Source organism: Aethina tumida, chromosome 1, assembly GCF_024364675.1.
Source record: "Aethina tumida isolate Nest 87 chromosome 1, icAetTumi1.1, whole genome shotgun sequence".
NCBI lineage: Eukaryota > Metazoa > Arthropoda > Insecta > Coleoptera > Nitidulidae > Aethina > Aethina tumida.
The window spans coordinates 58,344,151-58,363,286 of NC_065435.1; the positions used below are offsets into that span (position 1 = coordinate 58,344,151).

General features: G+C 31.8%; 3 protein-coding genes across 4 annotated transcripts; 1 reads left to right on the plus strand and 2 right to left on the minus strand.

The window, feature by feature from the left end:
- Nucleotides 1–1,741: 1,741 nt before the first annotated feature.
- On the minus strand, nt 1,742–6,723 carry LOC109597339 (ATP-binding cassette subfamily C member 4). Of its 2 annotated transcripts, none has more exons than XM_049966017.1 (15): nt 6,613–6,723; nt 6,261–6,506; nt 5,960–6,164; nt 4,577–5,911; nt 4,392–4,523; nt 4,169–4,338; nt 3,755–4,118; nt 3,539–3,689; nt 3,378–3,484; nt 3,197–3,323; nt 2,935–3,108; nt 2,711–2,838; nt 2,412–2,657; nt 2,195–2,355; nt 1,742–2,141 (listed from the first exon to the last, which is right to left on the minus strand). In XM_049966017.1, the coding sequence occupies exons 4-15, from the start codon at nt 5,561–5,563 to the stop codon at nt 1,874–1,876; spliced, it is 3,015 nt and encodes a 1,004-aa protein (XP_049821974.1). In that variant the 5' UTR covers nt 5,564–5,911; nt 5,960–6,164; nt 6,261–6,506; nt 6,613–6,723; the 3' UTR covers nt 1,742–1,873. The 2 variants fall into 2 exon arrangements, with proteins under 2 accessions (XP_049821974.1, XP_049821979.1); XM_049966022.1 differs by having other exon boundaries at nt 1,939–2,152.
- A 2,276-nt stretch (nt 6,724–8,999) lies between these two features.
- On the plus strand, nt 9,000–11,538 carry LOC109597340 (uncharacterized). Its single transcript, XM_020012998.2, has 3 exons — nt 9,000–9,122; nt 10,934–11,328; nt 11,382–11,538. Exons 2-3 carry the CDS (start codon nt 10,934–10,936, stop codon nt 11,536–11,538), a joined length of 552 nt encoding a protein of 183 aa, XP_019868557.1. The 5' UTR covers nt 9,000–9,122.
- A 467-nt stretch (nt 11,539–12,005) lies between these two features.
- On the minus strand, nt 12,006–16,240 carry LOC109597344 (methionine--tRNA ligase, cytoplasmic). Its single transcript, XM_020013002.2, has 12 exons — nt 16,075–16,240; nt 15,738–16,018; nt 15,529–15,681; nt 15,258–15,475; nt 14,488–14,808; nt 14,150–14,432; nt 13,714–14,098; nt 13,197–13,650; nt 13,006–13,143; nt 12,778–12,952; nt 12,526–12,723; nt 12,006–12,467 (listed from the first exon to the last, which is right to left on the minus strand). Exons 1-12 carry the CDS (start codon nt 16,178–16,180, stop codon nt 12,126–12,128), a joined length of 3,054 nt encoding a protein of 1,017 aa, XP_019868561.2. The 5' UTR covers nt 16,181–16,240; the 3' UTR covers nt 12,006–12,125.
- Between the last annotated feature and the right edge of the window lie 2,896 nt (nt 16,241–19,136).

Consider the following 19,136-nt stretch of genomic DNA (forward strand, 5'->3'; position numbering starts at 1 on the left):
CTAAATAAAAAAAAACGCAGTAACTTTGTTGACAATCTAATATCAAGATAAACCGGCGCATTCACCAAAAATTAAGAAAATTATATATGTTTACATTTTTGTTTTTCTAAACACACACAAACTTAAATATTGAAATATACTTAGTTTCACGAAATATACTATTTATTTCGATAAAAAATAGAAAATTTACATTGCTGTAATGATATAAAATAAAAGAATAGGATATCGTTAATATACACAAAGTGTCTAGGCAACACCCAGAAAAATGGAATTAAATTTAATTAAAAAATAATTTAACTTATATATTACAAAATAACATATATTCATCTAAGTGACAAACAAAAACTAAAACTAAATGAGATGATAGAGGGTGGATCATCATAACATGAAGTGACTCGTCAAATGGACACATCTGTGAGTTTTATAAGCAGATTATGTAAACGTTACAATGAGTATAATGATGTAAAAGAAAAACATGCAGGTTATAGTAAGATAATTGCCTCGGTACAAGACCGCTTTTTGATTTTGCAAGCTCGGAGACACCAGGAAATAGTATCTCCCAAGCGAAGACAAGAGCTTCATATGACCCACGATGTGATTGACTCAACTCAAACCGTCAGAAACCGTGTCCGAGAGTAAGGTCTATTTCAGAGACAACCTTTAAGGGTACCCCGGTTGCCCCCTGAAAATCGTGCTGCTGGTTTAGCTTCAGCACAAGAACATCTCAATTGGGGTTCTGACGATTGGAGCCTTATTCTCTTTTTTGATGAGTCAAGATTTTACTACCACCCAGATTCTGGAAGGAAACGTATCTGGAGAGAACCTGGAAACCAAGCGTGGCTACAACATGCTCGTAAGATGAGGAGGAGGATCATTGATGTTTTGCAGAAGAATTAATATTGGCGGAAAAACCGAGCTCATTTTAATGGAAACCACTTTGAAAGCAGTTCGATATCGCGATAACATAGTTTTACCTATTGTGTTACCCTATTTAACCAATATGAGTCCAAATTCCAATTTCTAGCAGGACAACGTTAGGCCACAGCGAGGATCGTTCGAACAAAATTCGAAGAGAATAACATAAGTGTTTCACCAGCAAGACCCAGACCATAATCCAAAAGAAAAAATATAGGATGCTAAAAAGAGAAGACTTTTGAATCGCCAAAACCATTATGGGGACCACCAGCACCTAATTTTGGAGATGTGACGAAATCTGGATCAAAACCTACTTGATATTGAATATGCTAAATCGATGAAGAGCGGTTTTAACAAACCAAGGAGTTAAATAAAACAAAAATATGGCATAATTATTATAAATAACATAATAATAAATATTTGGATATTTGATTATTTTAATTTTTGAATGAGTTGTAACATCATTTTATAATATATTTTTTATATAATTAGTAAAAAACACTTGTTTTTATTGTAATAATTTAAAAATATTTAGATGTTCCCTAGACACTTTGACTGTGTTTATAAATGACATAAAAATGTGGATTCTGACAATATTGTAGTTTGTATGTATGGTAGTTTATATAGAACGGCGCATCCGCCCATTTTAAACATAATATAATTTTATCAAGTGTTATTTACAATTAATTATATGTACTGTAAATGTTCTTTCTTTTCTTCAAAATATATTAACCTATACTACAATTCAACAATCATCTTTTAAAATTAAATCTGAAACTTTGCTTTTTTGACCAAGTTTATTATGTTCATACACATTTATAAAAAACAGAATACATTTTATTTTTATTTAAAAACGTAGCCAATAAAACAAAACGATTAATTAAAATACAGCTTAAAAACAATACATTGTATAATTTATAAAGGCAATTAATTAATTATATAAGATGCTTTCTTAAATTTAGAAAGACGGCTTTGCGTGATAATTATTATAACATATCTGTTTTAATTGTTTCATAGATTCTTTTCCGGTTTCGGAAACTAAATCGTAAAACATGCTCTTATCATCCTTTAATAATAAATACGGGTGATCAAATTCCACCAATCGTCCTTCGTGCATCACCATCACTTTGTCCGCATCCATAATGGACTGAAGGCGATGAGCTATCGATAGAACAGTGCAGGAGTAAAATTTATTTCGCAGAGTCGTTTGAATGAGCTCGTCCGTCCTGAAATTGAACTAAATCGTGGTAATTTTTATAAAGAGAACCTTAAAACTTACTCCAAGTCCACATTTGCAGTTGCTTCATCCAAAACGAGTATTTTATTTTTTCTTAAAATAGCTCTTGCCAAACACAACAATTGCCTTTGACCCACACTGAAGTTTGCACCACCCTCAGTTATTTCGTAATCTAAACTTTCAATTGCATCTCTCATTTCCACCTAGGTCACGTCATTTATATAATATAAAAGAAAATGCGCACGATTATAAAACTCACTTCTATTATGGCATTCCATATTTCATCATCTTTGTATTCGTTAAAAGGATCCAGATTGTATCTTACGGTGTTTGAAAATAACACCGGTTCTTGCGGAATTATTGAGATTTTCTTTCTTAAACTTGATAAACCAATTCCACCTATATTTACGTTGTCTATTATAATGGCACCTTGAAACTCAAACAGACGAAATAATGCATTTATGAGGGAAGATTTCCCAGCTCCCGTTCTGCCCACTACTCCTATCTAAAAAGAAACATAGATGGAAAATCTAAAGGTTTATTTAGATATAATTTTACTTTCTGGTTTGGAGCAATGACGAAATTTAAATTTTTCAATACGGGTTCTTCATCATATTTGTAACTGAGATAAACGTTCACGAACTCAATACGTCCGTAACAAGGCCATGTTTGCTTGAGTTCAACACCTACAATTTATGCTATTAGTTTTATCGTAGATCTATAGCAAAAGTTTATCATTTTAATATTTAAAGTCGTTATATTTATCAAGATTCACGTGAAACCTTTGGGATTATGCATTGGCTCCTTTTCCAACTTGGTATAGGCAAGAATTCGTTCCACTGACGTCATCTGATTTACCACTTCTGAGGAACGATGTATGGCATATTGTAACAACACGTTGAATGCTAAAGTCTGGGATAATGCTAGTCCAACAAATGATTCATCAACAGGAAAACCTATAAATTTCAGTTACAGTTGCATATTTGAATGTAACTGGAAAAATGATCACTTTTTTAAAATGTCTGAAAAATTTTAAGTACTCACCAGCATGATTTCTTATTATAAAGTAAAAGGTAACACATATATTTAATAAAACACACAACTTGTTGATCCATACCGAATAAGCTGTTGAACAAGCAGTGAATAAAAAATCTGCAGAAGTGTGGACATCCTGAAGATTTATGAGTTGCTAATTACGAACAAAATCCAACAAAAATGAATTTACCTGATGTGTATCAAATTGTTTTATCAGTAACTTTTCTGATTTATTTGCTCTTATTGTGGTAATACCCATAAGTGAATGATTTACATGTGTGAAAACAGGTGATTTGGCTAAAAATAGTCATTAAGAATATTCATATAAAATAATTTCAGTTACGCACTTACTTATGCCTTCTAAATGCTTTACTTGTGACGACACTTTACTGAACAACAAGAACAACACATAGAGTAATATAACGAACGTTCCAACATAAATGAATAAGTAATAACTTGAGAAAGATATGAGAATTAGGCCACCTAAAGAAATCAACAATAACTAAAAAATATGAAACAAAGATTAATAAACATAAAAATGAAACTACTATGCTATTTCATTCAAACCTGACTAGATTCAAGTAGTGACACAGGCAACAATTGATCAGTTACTCCAATATCTTTGGAAAATCTATTCAATATTTGACCACTTGGATGTGTGTTAAAAAATATTATTGGAGCTTTTAACAATGAATTAAACATTTTACTGTGTAAATTAGTAGAAGCTTTCCAAATGAATCTTCCAGTTGAAAACATTCGTAGGGCTGAAAATAATATAGCCAACACGATTATGGTACTATAAGTAATTAGATTTAAGTCAGTGGCGGTTATGGATTTTGTAACAAATATTTCGTAAACATATTTTGGAATTGCTTCCGTCATATTTGCAAATTCTATTTTTGTAATATTTCTATTCACTTCATCCTTTGTCCTAAATATCAATTTATTAATAATTATTAAATAATTTTTGTAGATACTCACCATACAACAAGCCAAAAATCAGCCAAACTATAAAACACCTGACATACAAGTGTAACAGTAAAAAAATATGTAATAAAAAATAAACTTCCACCAGCCTTAATATATTCCTTGAAAGGTTTTATATTTTGTGGAATCTCTTCTGTTGGCATATCTACATTTGACAATCGTCTCTAAAAATATACAACATGTATTCATAATTCAAATTTATAACAATTTATCTCACTGATGTGCAACTAGACATATATTCTTCACTCTTTCGGATTTCTTGTTCTTTGTCCATTTCGGACAGGATGTTCTCAAAACCAATGTCACTGTCCTTCAGCTCTTCAAATGTACCTGACGCCTCAATTTTGCCCTTAGAAGCTTAAATTAAGAATCTACAACAATGACAAACAAAAGTATACTTACATCTCTCATAACAAATATAACGTCTGCCTCTTTCAGGTACTGTAATTGATGAGTAATGAGGATTCTTGTTTTGTTTTCCAGATATTTCAAGACACATTCATCAAATAAATGTCTGCCAACGTGAGCATCAACCGCTGACAAAGGATCATCAAGTAAATAAATAGCTGCGTCTTTGTATAATGCTCTTGCCAAGTTGATTCTGGCTCTTTGCCCACCACTCAACATAACACCCTTTTCTCCGACCAAACACTGATCTCCACTAGGTAACAACTGTAAATCCTTGTCGAGGCTGCACATTTTTATGACGTTTTTATATTTTTTTGGATCATAGTCCTGTCCGAATAATATGTTGTTTCTTATGGATGAGCTAAATAGCCAGGACTCTTGAGAGCAGTATGAAATATTATAATTTAATCTCACTCTCCCCGTGAATGGTTTCAGTTCCCCCAAAATTATTTGAAATAGTGATGATTTTCCCGAACCTACAGGTCCTACAACTGCACACAGTCGACCGCTTAGCACTTCGAATTCAGGTATCCTTATGTTTATAGAACTGGGTGACCAAGATGCTTGAACATTTTCCAAAAGTATTTCCGAGTCAAACCAAGTCTCATCGAGGTAATTTTCAACTTCTTCCTCTAGCAAAAATTCCTCTATTCTTTCTATGGCAGTCTTTAGTTCTGCTATGACAATTATGGCAGATGGAAGCAATATTCCGACGGAATATCTCAACAAATTAAAATACTGCAGTAAAGTAAACGCTGAGGAAGCCGTCAAAGTGTTGTGCATAAAGTAAACGGTTATTAGTGTTAGAAACATAGTAATTTTTTGTACAAGGGCCTGAGTGTTATAGGAGAAACTTCGAAGCATGTACGATTTGTATACATAATTCATTTCATCAGCTCTAACTAACTTTACTAACATTTTAAATGGTTTTTCCCAAGCATACATTTTTATCACTTTTATTCCAGAAACCATTTCATTCATCAGCTTTGTTCTCGAATCTGATTTCAATGCAACTTTGCCTCGAATATTTGCTGCCACTTTGCCGATGAATACTAATAAACAAAGGCGAATTAATGCTTAACACGATGAATAACATCACTAACCTTGAGTTGGTAAAATAGCTAGAATAACAAAAGATATTCCAGATAGAGCTGCGACTCCAACTTCATCCCAGGTTAAGTAAGTTAAAATGATTAAACTAATTGGAGATATTATAACATAAAACCCGGATAATATGGCCATTTCTATTCTATTTACATCGTTGGACAGTATGTTTGCAATTTTTCCTGCTGAAATGTGCCCTAAAGACTTTTGATTAAGTCTAAGCATCTAAAAGTATTAATATGTAATGAATTGTAAATAAATGAAATCAATTACCTTTCTATATATCAGGGATGAAACGACAACTCGTGTTCTAATGGCAAGAAGAGTCAGTTTATATGTTGACAATTCGTTGAATATCACATATATTAATGCACAAAGGCAATAAATTGATCCAACAATGTATTGCTCGGCGTGCTTGTCAATATTATCCGCTGAGAACAATTTAATTAAAATGGAGAGAGATATAGAAGCAAGGCATCTGTAAATTAGAAAAAAATATGGCGACATACCAAAGATTGTACATTGTAAATTAGGTTATTTAAACAACTGTTATTATTATTGTAAGTGAGCTTACCTAAAAACCAGAACATCACAACATGTATAACATGCATAAAGAATAAATTTTTTAAGGAACATTTTTTTCAGTGGTTTTATTAATTTTGGACGGGAATTAAGTTCTTTGGCTCTGGAAAGTTCATCATTCCAATATGATTCAAATTTATCCGCAAGTCGTTTAGCACAATTTTCATCTGAATTTTTAAATAGGTCAGTTAAGGTTATTCGGCTTTTCCAACCCTTTATGAAATATGGTATAACCCACCTATAAAAATTACACATCCATATATCAGAGCTTTTGTAATGTTATTTTGGTTTCTTGCAGATAATATTTTTTTATAAAAATTGATGTAATATAAATAAAAACTTACATGAAAGTTATTTTGGAAAATGTACTAACAGTTTCCAACTTATTGTCTTTATTTACTTCAAATTCGAAGTCCATTTTTATGTTGTATTGTGTACGTTTTTTGACATTCCACGCTATAGTATATTACAACCACTTATGTCAGTCCGTTGAAGCAGACTACATTAATAGATAAGAATATTACAGTCGTGACTAAACTTTGAAACTTATTACATTTATCGCAAATATCACAATATAAGTTAATTATATTCGTAGTAGACTAAGCTAATATATTATAAATAATTGATTGTCAAGTTATGTAAAGAATATGTTAAAATTTCACGTTATTTACTTTTTTAAGTTAAACATTTTATGAATAAAATAAAATGAAGAATTAACTTTGTTTTAATTAATTCTACAATATTGGTAAACATATTGAAAATCAAAATATGATGTACTCATCCAATAATGAAGAAAATCTGTATCTTCTGAAGAAATTACTGTCCCTCAAATTTAAATTTTAAAAATTGTTTATTTCTAATATTTCCAATGGAAATCCAATATTGTTTATATTTGGTAAGTGTTATCCTAAAATACACACCTACAATTCAGTATAATAAACTTTGTCCATCATAATACAGAAGCATAGATTCATAGAGGGGTTGTGTTCTTTTCCTCCTCGGTAGTGAATATTTTAAAATTAGAAAAGAAGAAGAGAAAAAGTACTCTTGATTAATTTTGATTATCACAGTCGCATTCGAGATATTTCAGTTTTAAAGTTTGAAGAAAGTTAAAGTGATTTTCACACGACAAAAAGTCGTGATATGATGAAATAACCTCAGATTGTGTTTATGTTTGTATTTGTTGTTTCTATTTGAATTTGTAACAAGTAGATACCATTAAAATAATGTACACAAATTCTGAATATGTTATATTATGAATAATAGATGCAGGAAAATATCCTAGAAGAAATTTAAATAATTACAAAACCTTTTTTCCACTGAGCAACGTTTACAGAAACAGAACTAAAATTACAGATAAAGGAAGACCAAACAAATTTAGAACAAACAGATGCAAATGAGGAGAATATCTTCCACTTAGTAGACGTAAATCCAACACGAATGAAGACGATCTCCAAAAAATATTTGGACCGATGAAAACCCTAATGCAAGAAAAACCACACACTACCAACAATTTAAAATAAATGCTTGGGTAGTAACATTAAGAAATAAACTACTAGACTATACTTCTCATAGTAATGTGACTAGAAAAATATATCTTCAGTTTCTAGAGACACGTCCCACAGGACAGAAGTGATTTTAGACTCTATTTCTCCCCATTTTAGTCGACAGACTCCTAAAATTAGCATTTTCACTTCAAAAAACAATAAATGTATGCCTTAATGCATAAATGTGAAAGAAATTTATGCTTATTAAATTAATAAAAATATGAGAAAAAAAACAACTTTTAAAATTTAAATTAGAGGGGTTGTAATTACTTCAGATAATTGATTTAATTTCCTTCATTATTAAACTTGCTTTCAAATTTTGACCACCTAGTTTAGAAAAAATACCTTGTAAAAGATAATTTTTCTAATTTTAAAATTATATATTATTATTAAAATATACAACTAAAAATACATATACATGTAATTCAAGGTTCCAAAAAAGTGAAGTTAGTGTTAGTATTAATTTACATGTTTTTGAATATTTTATTAATGATAACAAAAAAGTTATTTTATATTTGTAATCGAAAAAAAGTATTGTTATAATAGTTCATTACTTTTTTTAGCAAACAACATGCAATGACAAACACAAAACGATATTAATAATAAAACAAATTAACTAAACTATCTAATCCTTTGTAAAAATCTAGTAGACTAAGAAAGTTGATTATCTGATAATGAAATTCACTAATAAACATGCATAGCTGTTTGTGGTTGACTCTAATAACACATGCACATACATTATTTAATAATTTCTCTTGACTCGTTAAAATTCCACAATTATTTCAATGGCTAAATTAAAACTTTTGTTCAAAATTATCAATTAATTAAGTTGTTTTAAGGCAACTCACATGATCTACCTCAAATCGAAACAATTCTCTATATCTAAAATTTTTCGTCATTCGGTTAAATGCAATTTTCATTCAAGTGAAAAATTTGAATGTAGGAAACAAAGCTAAAAAATCGCTTTCGATAAGGAAGTGATTTCAGCGGCGCGAAAAAACCACCTCGCGAATTCCTTTTTATCTACGCATACACATATTATGCAAGGTGTTCTTGCACCATGGAAGAGTGCACTGTTGCATAGGCTGCAACCGATAAAGAAATAAACAACGCACACTCTCCGACACAATCTTGTTTTACTCTGAACATGAAAACACTTTCGCTACTTTCCCATATCACCTCCCTTAATTTTGCGCCACAGTTTATAAATATACCCGCGAATTTTCTGTTTACTTTATTATCAGAGAAATTGTTTATCTGTGATACACATTAGAGTTTTCGGTGCCGGTTAATCAGTGAATCTCAAGGTAAATGTTTCGCATGCATCTGTACCAGTAAGTTTTATGAGATGAATTTAGTTGGTGTAGTTGACATCGAAACTGAAAGTTCACGATCTTGACATTCAAATAGTTAATTAATTTGCACACTTTTATGGACATTCATGTATTTGTTTACTTTTATTCAGCTGAAACAGTTGTATTGTATTTAATTTTTAATAAATTAATACAATTTAAATATAGTATATACATATGTTGTATTATTTTATAAATTTATTTATATAAATTAATCTTATTGTTTAATATTAATTAATATTTTTATTGCCACCCTAACATGTAATCTGTTACACATGTATATTATCCAAGTTCTATTTGACTATATAACTTTAAATATACATTATTATTTTCCAAATAAATTATTAACTAATTGGCGAAAAACCAAAACAGTAAAAAATAATATTAGCATTGTTTCTGGTTTAGTTTATTGGTAATTTAAAGTTTAATTAACGTAAAAAGTTTAAAAATAGATTCTATTATGTCAAGTTATACAAATATCTTACATTTCTAAATAATTCATATTATTTATAATAATTTAATGTCAAAGACTAATTTTAAACATAGTAATTAATAGTTATTAATTTCATTCAAATAAAATGACTATGAATTAATGAATTACTGAAATGAATTTACTGAACCAATTAAACCTTATAAACGTACGAGTTGAATGTAATTTCTAATGGATAATTTTATCGCAATTTCACCAACACGTTGTCGAGGTTAATTATGTATTTACATATAATTTCTTAATTATGTATTTATACTTGATGTTTATACGCACATGAAATGTTACTAATTCAAATTAATATCTTTATTTTATTCTTAAGAAGCGTTTTTGTGATTTTGCAATCAAAAATATGCCCAATTTGAGTCATAATTTCTACAAAATAATTTTATAATATATTTTTTAAATAGACTACAGTGTATTTATTATTCATCTATGAATTTGGTCCCGCCTGTTAAGCTATTCCAACTAATTTAATTAACTTTACGTAAAGATAATGTGTAATAATTAAGGAGTAGACAAATTTACTAAAATATCACCTCAGGCATTCCCTTTAATTTGAGTAAAATATATAACTGTTCTATTAAACAATATATTGCATAGGTCAGAATAATTCAAAAATAAATATTCATTCAAATTTCATATTTTTCATACAAATAATTCTAATGCTTTATAAGATCATATTTATTACGGTTAATTTACTTATATCGTTTAAATAAATTATTTACAATATACTTTCTTATTATTACTTATTTATAGCAAACATACGCAAGTGATCCAAGAAAAAATATTTTTATGATATTCAAAACTCGCTATAAATTCTTACAAATACATAATAAAAGACAATTTAATATGCATAAGGATTTAATAGCGATTTCTAAACGCTATTATAGATTGTTTATTGTTTATTTTCCTCAATTACTCTAAAAACGCATATATCAAAATTAATTAGTTTCTTTACGGTCCGCGACTTGAATCCCAGCGGATCCGGCAGTCGCACGATGTGAAAGGAAATGCACATTTGTGTCGTAATAAATAATACACATAAGTGAAATGCATTGATTACACCAGCGAATAAGAGCAAAACATTTTTAGACTGATTATTATTCAATAATTAAACAGATTGAATGAATGTTTACCGGAGATAGTTAGGAAAGAAAGTGCATTGAGTTACGCCTTTTCCTTAAGTGAAAAGTGTAATACTAATCACGTAATGAGATATAATGCAACAAACGTCTCTATTAAATAATTTTGTTCTAAATATAATTGAAATTTTCAGATGAACAGATGGCTGCAAATACTGTTCTTTATTTTAACAATAGGACTGTCGAGGGCGCACCATTTCATGAAGGTGGTTATTTTAGCTGCTATGGGATTAGCTGGATTGTGGATGGTCCACACACTTGCTCAGGACTACGATAAGATCAGTCACAATTTCGGCAGTAATTTGGGCAAGTTGACTCAATCGTTCGGACTAGCAAGCGCCGGTCAGGAAGACGACACCAAGCAACTGTTTAAACGATCCCTGGAAGCGAAACAGCCACCGGAAATTAATTGGGATTTGGTATTGTCCAGAGACCCGGCCAGTTGTGCAAGGAGTTTTATTTGTCAGTTAGTAGCGCAACAAGAATCTACACTCAAGAGGGAAGAAAAGATAATTCTTCACTTAGCCAAGTGTGTATTTTATATATTTTTTTTAGTATTCTTCTGATTTGAAATTGTTTTAGTTATTCCGCGCAAAAGGACACTTGGGCCAGTAAACAACTGCAAGAAGCCTTTAAACATGGGCAACAGAACAGCCCCAACCAATGTCTAAAAATTTATAAATATTGTCCGTATTCTAGTCAAACTATGACAAATTTGATTAAAATATTTGGAAGGTAAACAATTTTGTCGGGAAGGTGGACAAAAAATAAACGTACTGAAAATACATACTTATGTACTCATTGATTCTAAATTAAGTCTTGCCATTTGGATATGAAATCTCTGACATTTAACTTCTTTTTTCACATTTACATAATTTTAATTCATTGTACATGAATATTTTAACAACACAAGTATAAACTTCTATAAAAACTAATACTTCGAAAAAATAGCTCTAGATTGTTAATCTGCTGTTGTTTAGTATGAAAGTGTGAACGTATAACTGCCAAATGTAAAACAATGTAGTCAGATAATATTAGCATTTAAGGTATACTTCGGGATTCCATTATTTTAAATTTTAACAGCTTGCTTATCTTAACTTACTACTCTTAACTGCTTGAAATCGAAATTTTGTTCATTATTTATAAATGTGAAGTAAAATCTACTACAAAAGTGTTAAGGCTAGTCGATGATAAATAAAAGGGAAATTAAAACATATCAATCTTTATGTTTATTGTTGCAAAATATGTAAAATTATAAATTAATCAATAAATAAATTCATTTAGAATACTGTTTGACTCAGTACCCCCACAGAAAAAATATTTTATTCATTTTCCTTTCTTTCCTTTTTGTGGAGCCGCTGCTGGGGCGCCTCCGGCAGCTACAAGTTCAGCTTTAAGTTTCAGCAGAATATCGACTTCTGGTTGCCACACTGACTTCTCAGCTTTCCCTTCTTTCAGTTTTCTTACTTTTAAAGCCTGTTTGTTAACTTCTTCTTCCAATCTCTTGATTTCATCTGGATTCACACCATTTTGTGGTGCAGAAGATTTACTTGATATAAATTTTTGTAACTCTTCCAGTTTCTTCTTCAAGCTCAACAATATATTGACTTCTGGTTGCCATACAGCTTTCTCCACACCACTGGCCTTCAACGACCTCACTTTATCTCCCTGTAACAATTTTATAATTATAAATATACAAAAATGAGTATTTTTAAATAGTAATAACCTGTTTAGCAATTTCCGACTCTAAAGCTTTAACTTCTTCTGGAGTTCCTTGAACGGGAGCATCACCCCCTGCAGTCGCTTTGGCCTTGTTCTTCTGACATTCCTCCAGTTTTTTCTTAAGATCTAATAAGATGGCAACTTCTGGTTGCCAGATTTTCTTGTCAGCTTTGCTAGATTTCAGAGCTCTTACTTTGTCAGCCTGGAATTAAGTAAGTGTTTTAAAATGTATTTTATATGTACCACTTTAAATTACCTGTTTCTGAACTTCAAGTTCTAGTTGTTGAACTTCGACTGGAACTCTATCACCTTGTTTGCCAGCAAACATTTTCTTCAGTTCATCCACTCGAGCCGGTTCTATTTTCGCGAATAGAGGCGAGGGTTCGCCCAATTTGTGACCAGACGGTAACAATTGCACAATGCAAACATTACTAAAAATAAATATATTAAATAAACCGTGATTACAAAATTTATCAACACTTACGCAAGATTTATTGCCAAGTCTTTGCCATTAATTTGTTTCTTAATTGTATCACTGGTTATAGGCATGTATGGCCTCAAGAGCAGTTCCAAAAGTGCCACGATATTACAACATAATCCAATAACAGTTCCAGCTCTTAACCTAAACAAGAATTAGTATAATAATGGAACAAAAATATTGTCATAGTTTATTACTTTTGTTCATCTGTGCCCTTAACCAATACCCAAGGTTGATTAGATTGCATAAATTGATTTCCCAATTTGGATATTGCTAATATGTGCCTAATGCCGTCGCGCAATTTACATTTTTCTAAAGCATTCACGTATTGTTTGAATTCTTTCGTACATAAGGCTAATAACGTCAAATCCTCATTAGACAGTTGATTGATCGCAGGAACCACCGAATCGAAACAGTTCTTTGCGAACATCAAAGATCTATTTATGAAGTTTCCTAAGTTATTAAGCAATTCGGAATTGTTTTTGGTGGCCAGATCGACCCAACTGAAACTGGAATCCTGGGATTCAGGTCGAACGTACAGCAAGTAGAATCGCCATACGTCACTGGGAATACCGGTTTTTTGTACATCAGTGCCAAACACGCCAACACCTCTTGACTTGGAAAATTTACCGTCCTCGTAATTCAGATATTCTGTCATCAAAAAATATTTGAATTATTTACACAATCAAAGCAAAAAACAACAAAGCAACTTACCTGTGGCCATGATGTGTGAGACGGTAAGGTAACCCCTGTTGGCACCCAACAGACACGCCGGGAAAAGTACGGAATGGAAAGGCACGTTATCCTTAGCCATGAACTGATACAAATCGATGTCCGCATCCTTTTCGGGAATCCACCATTTCTCGAACTTGTCGGTGTAGGCTTTCAATATCGACATGTACCCGATGGGCGCGTCGAACCACACGTAGAACACTTTATCTCTGAAGCCCTCCAAAGGCACGGGCACACCCCACTTCAAATCTCTGGTAATGCAACGGGGCTTGAGGCCCTCTCGCAACCATGTCCGAGCTATGACCTGCGCATTATTCGACCAATTCGACGACGACTTCTTCATCCAGTGATGAAGTAAAGGCTCCAACTGCAAAAAAATATATTAGACTAAAGCGTCACGAAGCTTACTTCCTTTTACCTTGGGCAAGTCAATGAAGAACTGGTTGGACGTCTTAATTTTAGGCGATTGTGAACAGATTTTGCAACGAGGATTCTTTAATTCGATGGCGTTGACTAGTTTTCCGCAGGCGTCACACTGATCGCCCCTGGCGTCCTCGTACGTACAGCCGGCGTTTGGGCAACCGCCTTCCACGAATCGATCGGCTAAAAACTTCTTGCAATTGTCACAGTGCAACTGTTCCACGGACTGAGTGAACATGAACCCGTTATCGTTTAATTTCAAGAACATATCCTGACAAATCCTGCAATAATATTTATTGAAACCCGACTCACATATTTCAGAAAACATCTACTTACTCTGTTTGATGAGGAGTGGACGTTCTGCCAAAATAGTTAAAGCTAATATTGAACCATTCGTACGTTTCTCTATGGATTTTGTGATATTTGTCGCATATAGCTTGGCAACTCAGACCTTCTTCAAGTGCTTTGGTCTCGGTGGCGGTTCCGTATTCATCTGTGCCACTGATGAAGAGGGTATTTTGATTGCATAATCGAGAAAATCTCGCAAATACGTCCGACGATAAAACACAACCAATGATATTGCCAAGATGTGGCACATTGTTTACATAGGGTAGAGCTGAGGTAATAAAAACGTTCTTTTCACCAGAGACTGGTAATCTGGAAGAATTTAAGGAATGTATCGTTAAGCGTCAATGTGATTAAACTGAATTAATTAATTAATTAAAATTTTGTGAACAATTAAATATTGTAAGAGATTGTGTACTTTAAATTATTTTTGTGCACTGATGAATATATAACATACGAATTAAATATTAATTTATTATCAGTACACAAGTAAACAACCAAAAATATTGGGTTAACTAATTTTAGTTGACAAAATGCATCTGTTAAACTTAAATTGATAAATTTAATTCCAGTATGAACCAGTTTGAATGTTATTTAGAATTAATCTTTATTACTATGCAAGAAAGTTAATCAGATAATACCATAATTTTTATTGTGTGCAAGGCTAAATATCTAATTTATTAATTACATATAAATTGAGACATATGGTACAATTGTTCAAATTTCCTTACCATAAAACTATAAAGATTTAAAGTACTTACACAGTTTTTTCAATGGGTTTTAATGGTGGGAAAGTCTCTGATCCCAAAAATGCGTTTTTGGCAGCTTCCAATTCCTCCTCAGTAACTGTAACTTCCGGAGTCTGTTCAGTCTTTGGGGTGGAGGCATCTTGAGATGCTGATACCAAATATTTCCCCCCATTCAACAAAGAATTATATGAAGGATGACAACCTTTCAGTGTAAAAGATTGTAAGCTTTCCTACAATTATAGTGTTCATCTCACATCTTAATTCACATGATGACAAGACTTACCTGGAAAGTTGCATCATTCTCTAAATTTTTGAACCATGCATCAATATCTGTCAAATTTGCATGGTATTCTTTAAAATGCTCCTCTGTTTTTCCAAAAACATACAAAGGATACAATGTGCACCAAATTGATATATCAACAATAGTTAATTGGTCCTAAAAATACAATCAAATTCAATATAGAATTCTAATATGTTTCATCAGAAACTCACACTAAGTATAAACTTCTTATTCTTCAAGAAAGTATTTAGTTTCTTTAAAGCTGTATTTAATGTGCTTTTGAGATAATCACTCTTTAAATTGCTTCCAATTAACAAAGCCAAACTTGGAGCAAGCACAGTAGATTCCCATTCGAGCCACTCATTTGCTGCTTGTGCATCAACTTTGGATGGCAAAGGACACAGGTAAAATAGGGCAGCATTTGATGAAAACAGCACTAATGAATTATCAATCTCCAAATAAGGTAAATGCCTGGGTTGTTCGAGAGACCGTTCTAAAATCAAATCCAATTAAACATATTGGTAAACGGACACGTGCGTCAACACAAACCATGCACGTTCACAATCTTCACCGCTACCTCCTTTTTCGATTGGGACTTGGCAATTATTAATTTCAATCCTGCCGGATTGTTTTCGTTAGTGTATATTACGGACATTATTCGAATTAGTAAATTTATTTACTACTTTTTATACAAATCAGCTCGCCGCATTCGGCTCCCGAGTGACACTGACAATTGAGAATGACAGTTGTGACCCTGTCTTTCAGAGGCTGACATAAGTGAATTCACGTTGCCATTTGGAAAAAAACACAGATTAAACTATCAGACATTGAATTTAATTTTTATTGGATTATATTGTTGGAACGTATAATATACCCATTTAAATATTCAGTTTATTCTAAAAAGGAATGTAAACTCAATATTGTTTACATGTAGACACCATATGATTTTCTGTATATATTTTTGTGTATATATCTGTACACGCATTACATGAAAAATACCTGACCAATTTTGAAAAAAAATTGTTGAAAAATATTTTATTCCTTGTGTTAAATTTTTGAATACGTTTTACAAGAAAAAATATAAAGATTTTTACAAAAACGTGAATTTAATGGTTGAATTGGTTGTACTGGTGGTTGCATATCCACTTATCACAATCAGCGTTGTTGTCAGCTGTTTTATATTCTTGCAATCGCAGAAAATTTATACACTATCCCCTCCAATCAGTCTAGTCGACACACGTACATCCCTCTTTGTTGTTTACTTACTGCTTTATTTTTATTTAACCATAATTAATAACATACAATTCGAATGATCAATGCTTTTATCATGTAAATTTAGTCCACAACATAGAATTTTCAAATCACAAACACCCATTTTATACCAAATATTTTTACCACCCTTTGATAATAAAAAACCATTACTTTCCATTAGCCTATCAAATTTATCGTGCCAAGATATCCCCAGTTTTTTGTCCCGTATCAGTCAAAGTATTCAAATTAGGAATTGGGCGATTTAATTGACAAACATTTTGTCACAGTAATTCAAACTGGGAATACACATTTATTTAATAAAAAACACCAAATCCACAGCATTTCTTATGTTCATAAATTCTTACGTTACTACTGTTTGACGTCATATCATAATAAAAAAGAAATTAAGCTGTATTAAAAATCTTGCGATATCTAAATCCACTAGACGCACCCGCGATTAAGTAGTTTTTGAAACTGAAAAATCGGCAATGTTCGGGAATTTCGTTTGTGCCGGTTTTGGAGTTATCTCATTGGCTAGAGGCACTCCTCAGCTTATCTAGCATTGAAACAATAGACCGACTTTAAAGCACATGCGCGAATATTAGAATCAAATAGAAATATTCAAAATTTGCTTATGAAACGAATTGGCGCGAACTTGCACACAAAATATTCATCGAAATTTAACATAAAACTGTAAATTCATGTCGATTTTACAACATATTCCGTTCTGTCTTTGTTTAAATATTAAGCTAAACTAGTCACAATGAAATGGGTATCAATATTTAAAATGTAAACAGTTTGCATTTTTTAAGATAGCCATGTATAATCTTATACGGATTATTTACACATACTCAGTACATTTTAATGTTACAAAAAAGATCTTTTTCTTTTTTTAATATTTGTAGAAATAATTGAAATTTTTCATAAAATGGTTCAGAATAGACTAGTTTAATTCGCAAATATCATTGTTTATCGGACGTCTTCACCGTGCTGTGTCATGAACAACTATTCTCTTGGAACACTTATTGTACAAAGAAGACATCTCAATCGAGATGAAGTTGCACTTCCGCAAGAAGGTCGATCGCAAAGGTACGTGGCAAACTTGCTCCAAACAAGTTAGCCGGTTATTCACATTGTGGACTTGGTGTTAGTCATAGGACTGCCTATACCGCTCCTCAAAGATTGACTATTCCTCGAGAAGTTCAGCTTTTGGTTCAGATGTCACTTCAAGAGCGAACAAGAACAGCTCGCCAATTAGTAAACCTCCACTTTATGACGACAGGGACACATTTATCTACTCAAACCGTAACAGACTTCATGAAGCCGATTTACATCCAGAAATAATTTGAGCACACATCAAAATGAGAAGAAACTTAGCTAATGAACACATTAACTGGAACATGAACCAATATAGTAAGGTTCCCTTTACAAATGAATCCAGATTTTGTTTAAGATCAAATGATGCACGACAAAGAGTCCATAGACGCCAAGGAGAATGATATACAACTGTGGTGGAGAGAAAGGCTTTGGAGGAGAATCTGTAATGGTTCCCTAACGGCCAGGTGCAAGACTATACACTGTCAGAGTTGTTCAAAATTTCTTTGAAGAGTGTAATTAGGAGGTTATGGAGTGGCCAGCGAATAGTCCTTATATGAACCCGATATAAAATTTTTGGGACATTCTACGACGACGCATATGAAATCTAGAACACGCAAATAACCTTCAAGAATTAGCTCAACAGCTTCAGAGAGAATGGAACAATGTATATCGAGACTTTATCCGTCAGTTGACACCATAAATGCACCAATGTTGCGGCGAAGTTCGAAGAAATAGAAGAAGATATACTCATTATTGAATATGGGGTTACCTTTCATTTTTTCGACATTTTATAATGTTCTCTACTGTGATTAAACTCTGTAAAAATTTTTATTCGGTTGTTGTTGTTTTTATACGGGTATTGGCTACAAATGATCAATATTTCATTTCGATTTATTTATTGAATAAAAGTTATTACACTATTTAAAATGATACCTATTTAATTATGGCTAGTTTTATTTTATTTTAAAGAACCAAAATATAAAAAATGTATTTTTTGATTTTAAAGATAAGTTAACAAAATCATTCTCATAGGTAAGGCACTGCCTCACCTGCACCTCGTGACAAGCCAGTGCTTGTCGTAAGTTCGGTCGAATCTATGCATTATAAAATAAAAACGATATTAATTAAGTATTAATTTATTAAGAATAAAAATATAATATTAAAAAAAATACAAATATTCTATTAAATAAATTATTAATTAATGGACCATTAATCCCATTAAGTAATATATAAAGTTACAATAATTAATGAAAAATAACTAA

What these genes read in the sequence shown, in the direction of transcription:
- LOC109597339 (XM_049966017.1), bottom strand. Translation starts at nt 5,563, where the DNA reads ATGAATGAAATGGTTTCTGGAATAAAAGTGATAAAAATGTATGCTTGG. An exon ending in CACTACTTGAATCTAGTCAG is followed by an intron (nt 3,690 to 3,754) that starts GTTTGAATGAAA and finishes CATATTTTTTAG; the next exon opens with TTATTGTTGATTTCTTTAGG. An exon ending in TCATTGCTCCAAACCAGAAA is followed by an intron (nt 2,658 to 2,710) that starts GTAAAATTATAT and finishes GTTTCTTTTTAG; the next exon opens with ATAGGAGTAGTGGGCAGAAC.
- LOC109597340 (XM_020012998.2), top strand. Translation starts at nt 10,934, where the DNA reads ATGAACAGATGGCTGCAAATACTGTTCTTTATTTTAACAATAGGACTG. An exon ending in ATAATTCTTCACTTAGCCAA is followed by an intron (nt 11,329 to 11,381) that starts GTGTGTATTTTA and finishes AAATTGTTTTAG; the next exon opens with TTATTCCGCGCAAAAGGACA.
- LOC109597344 (XM_020013002.2), bottom strand. Translation starts at nt 16,180, where the DNA reads ATGTCCGTAATATACACTAACGAAAACAATCCGGCAGGATTGAAATTA. An exon ending in AGAATGATGCAACTTTCCAG is followed by an intron (nt 15,476 to 15,528) that starts GTAAGTCTTGTC and finishes CTATAATTGTAG; the next exon opens with GAAAGCTTACAATCTTTTAC. An exon ending in AACTTGAAGTTCAGAAACAG is followed by an intron (nt 12,724 to 12,777) that starts GTAATTTAAAGT and finishes ACTTAATTCCAG; the next exon opens with GCTGACAAAGTAAGAGCTCT.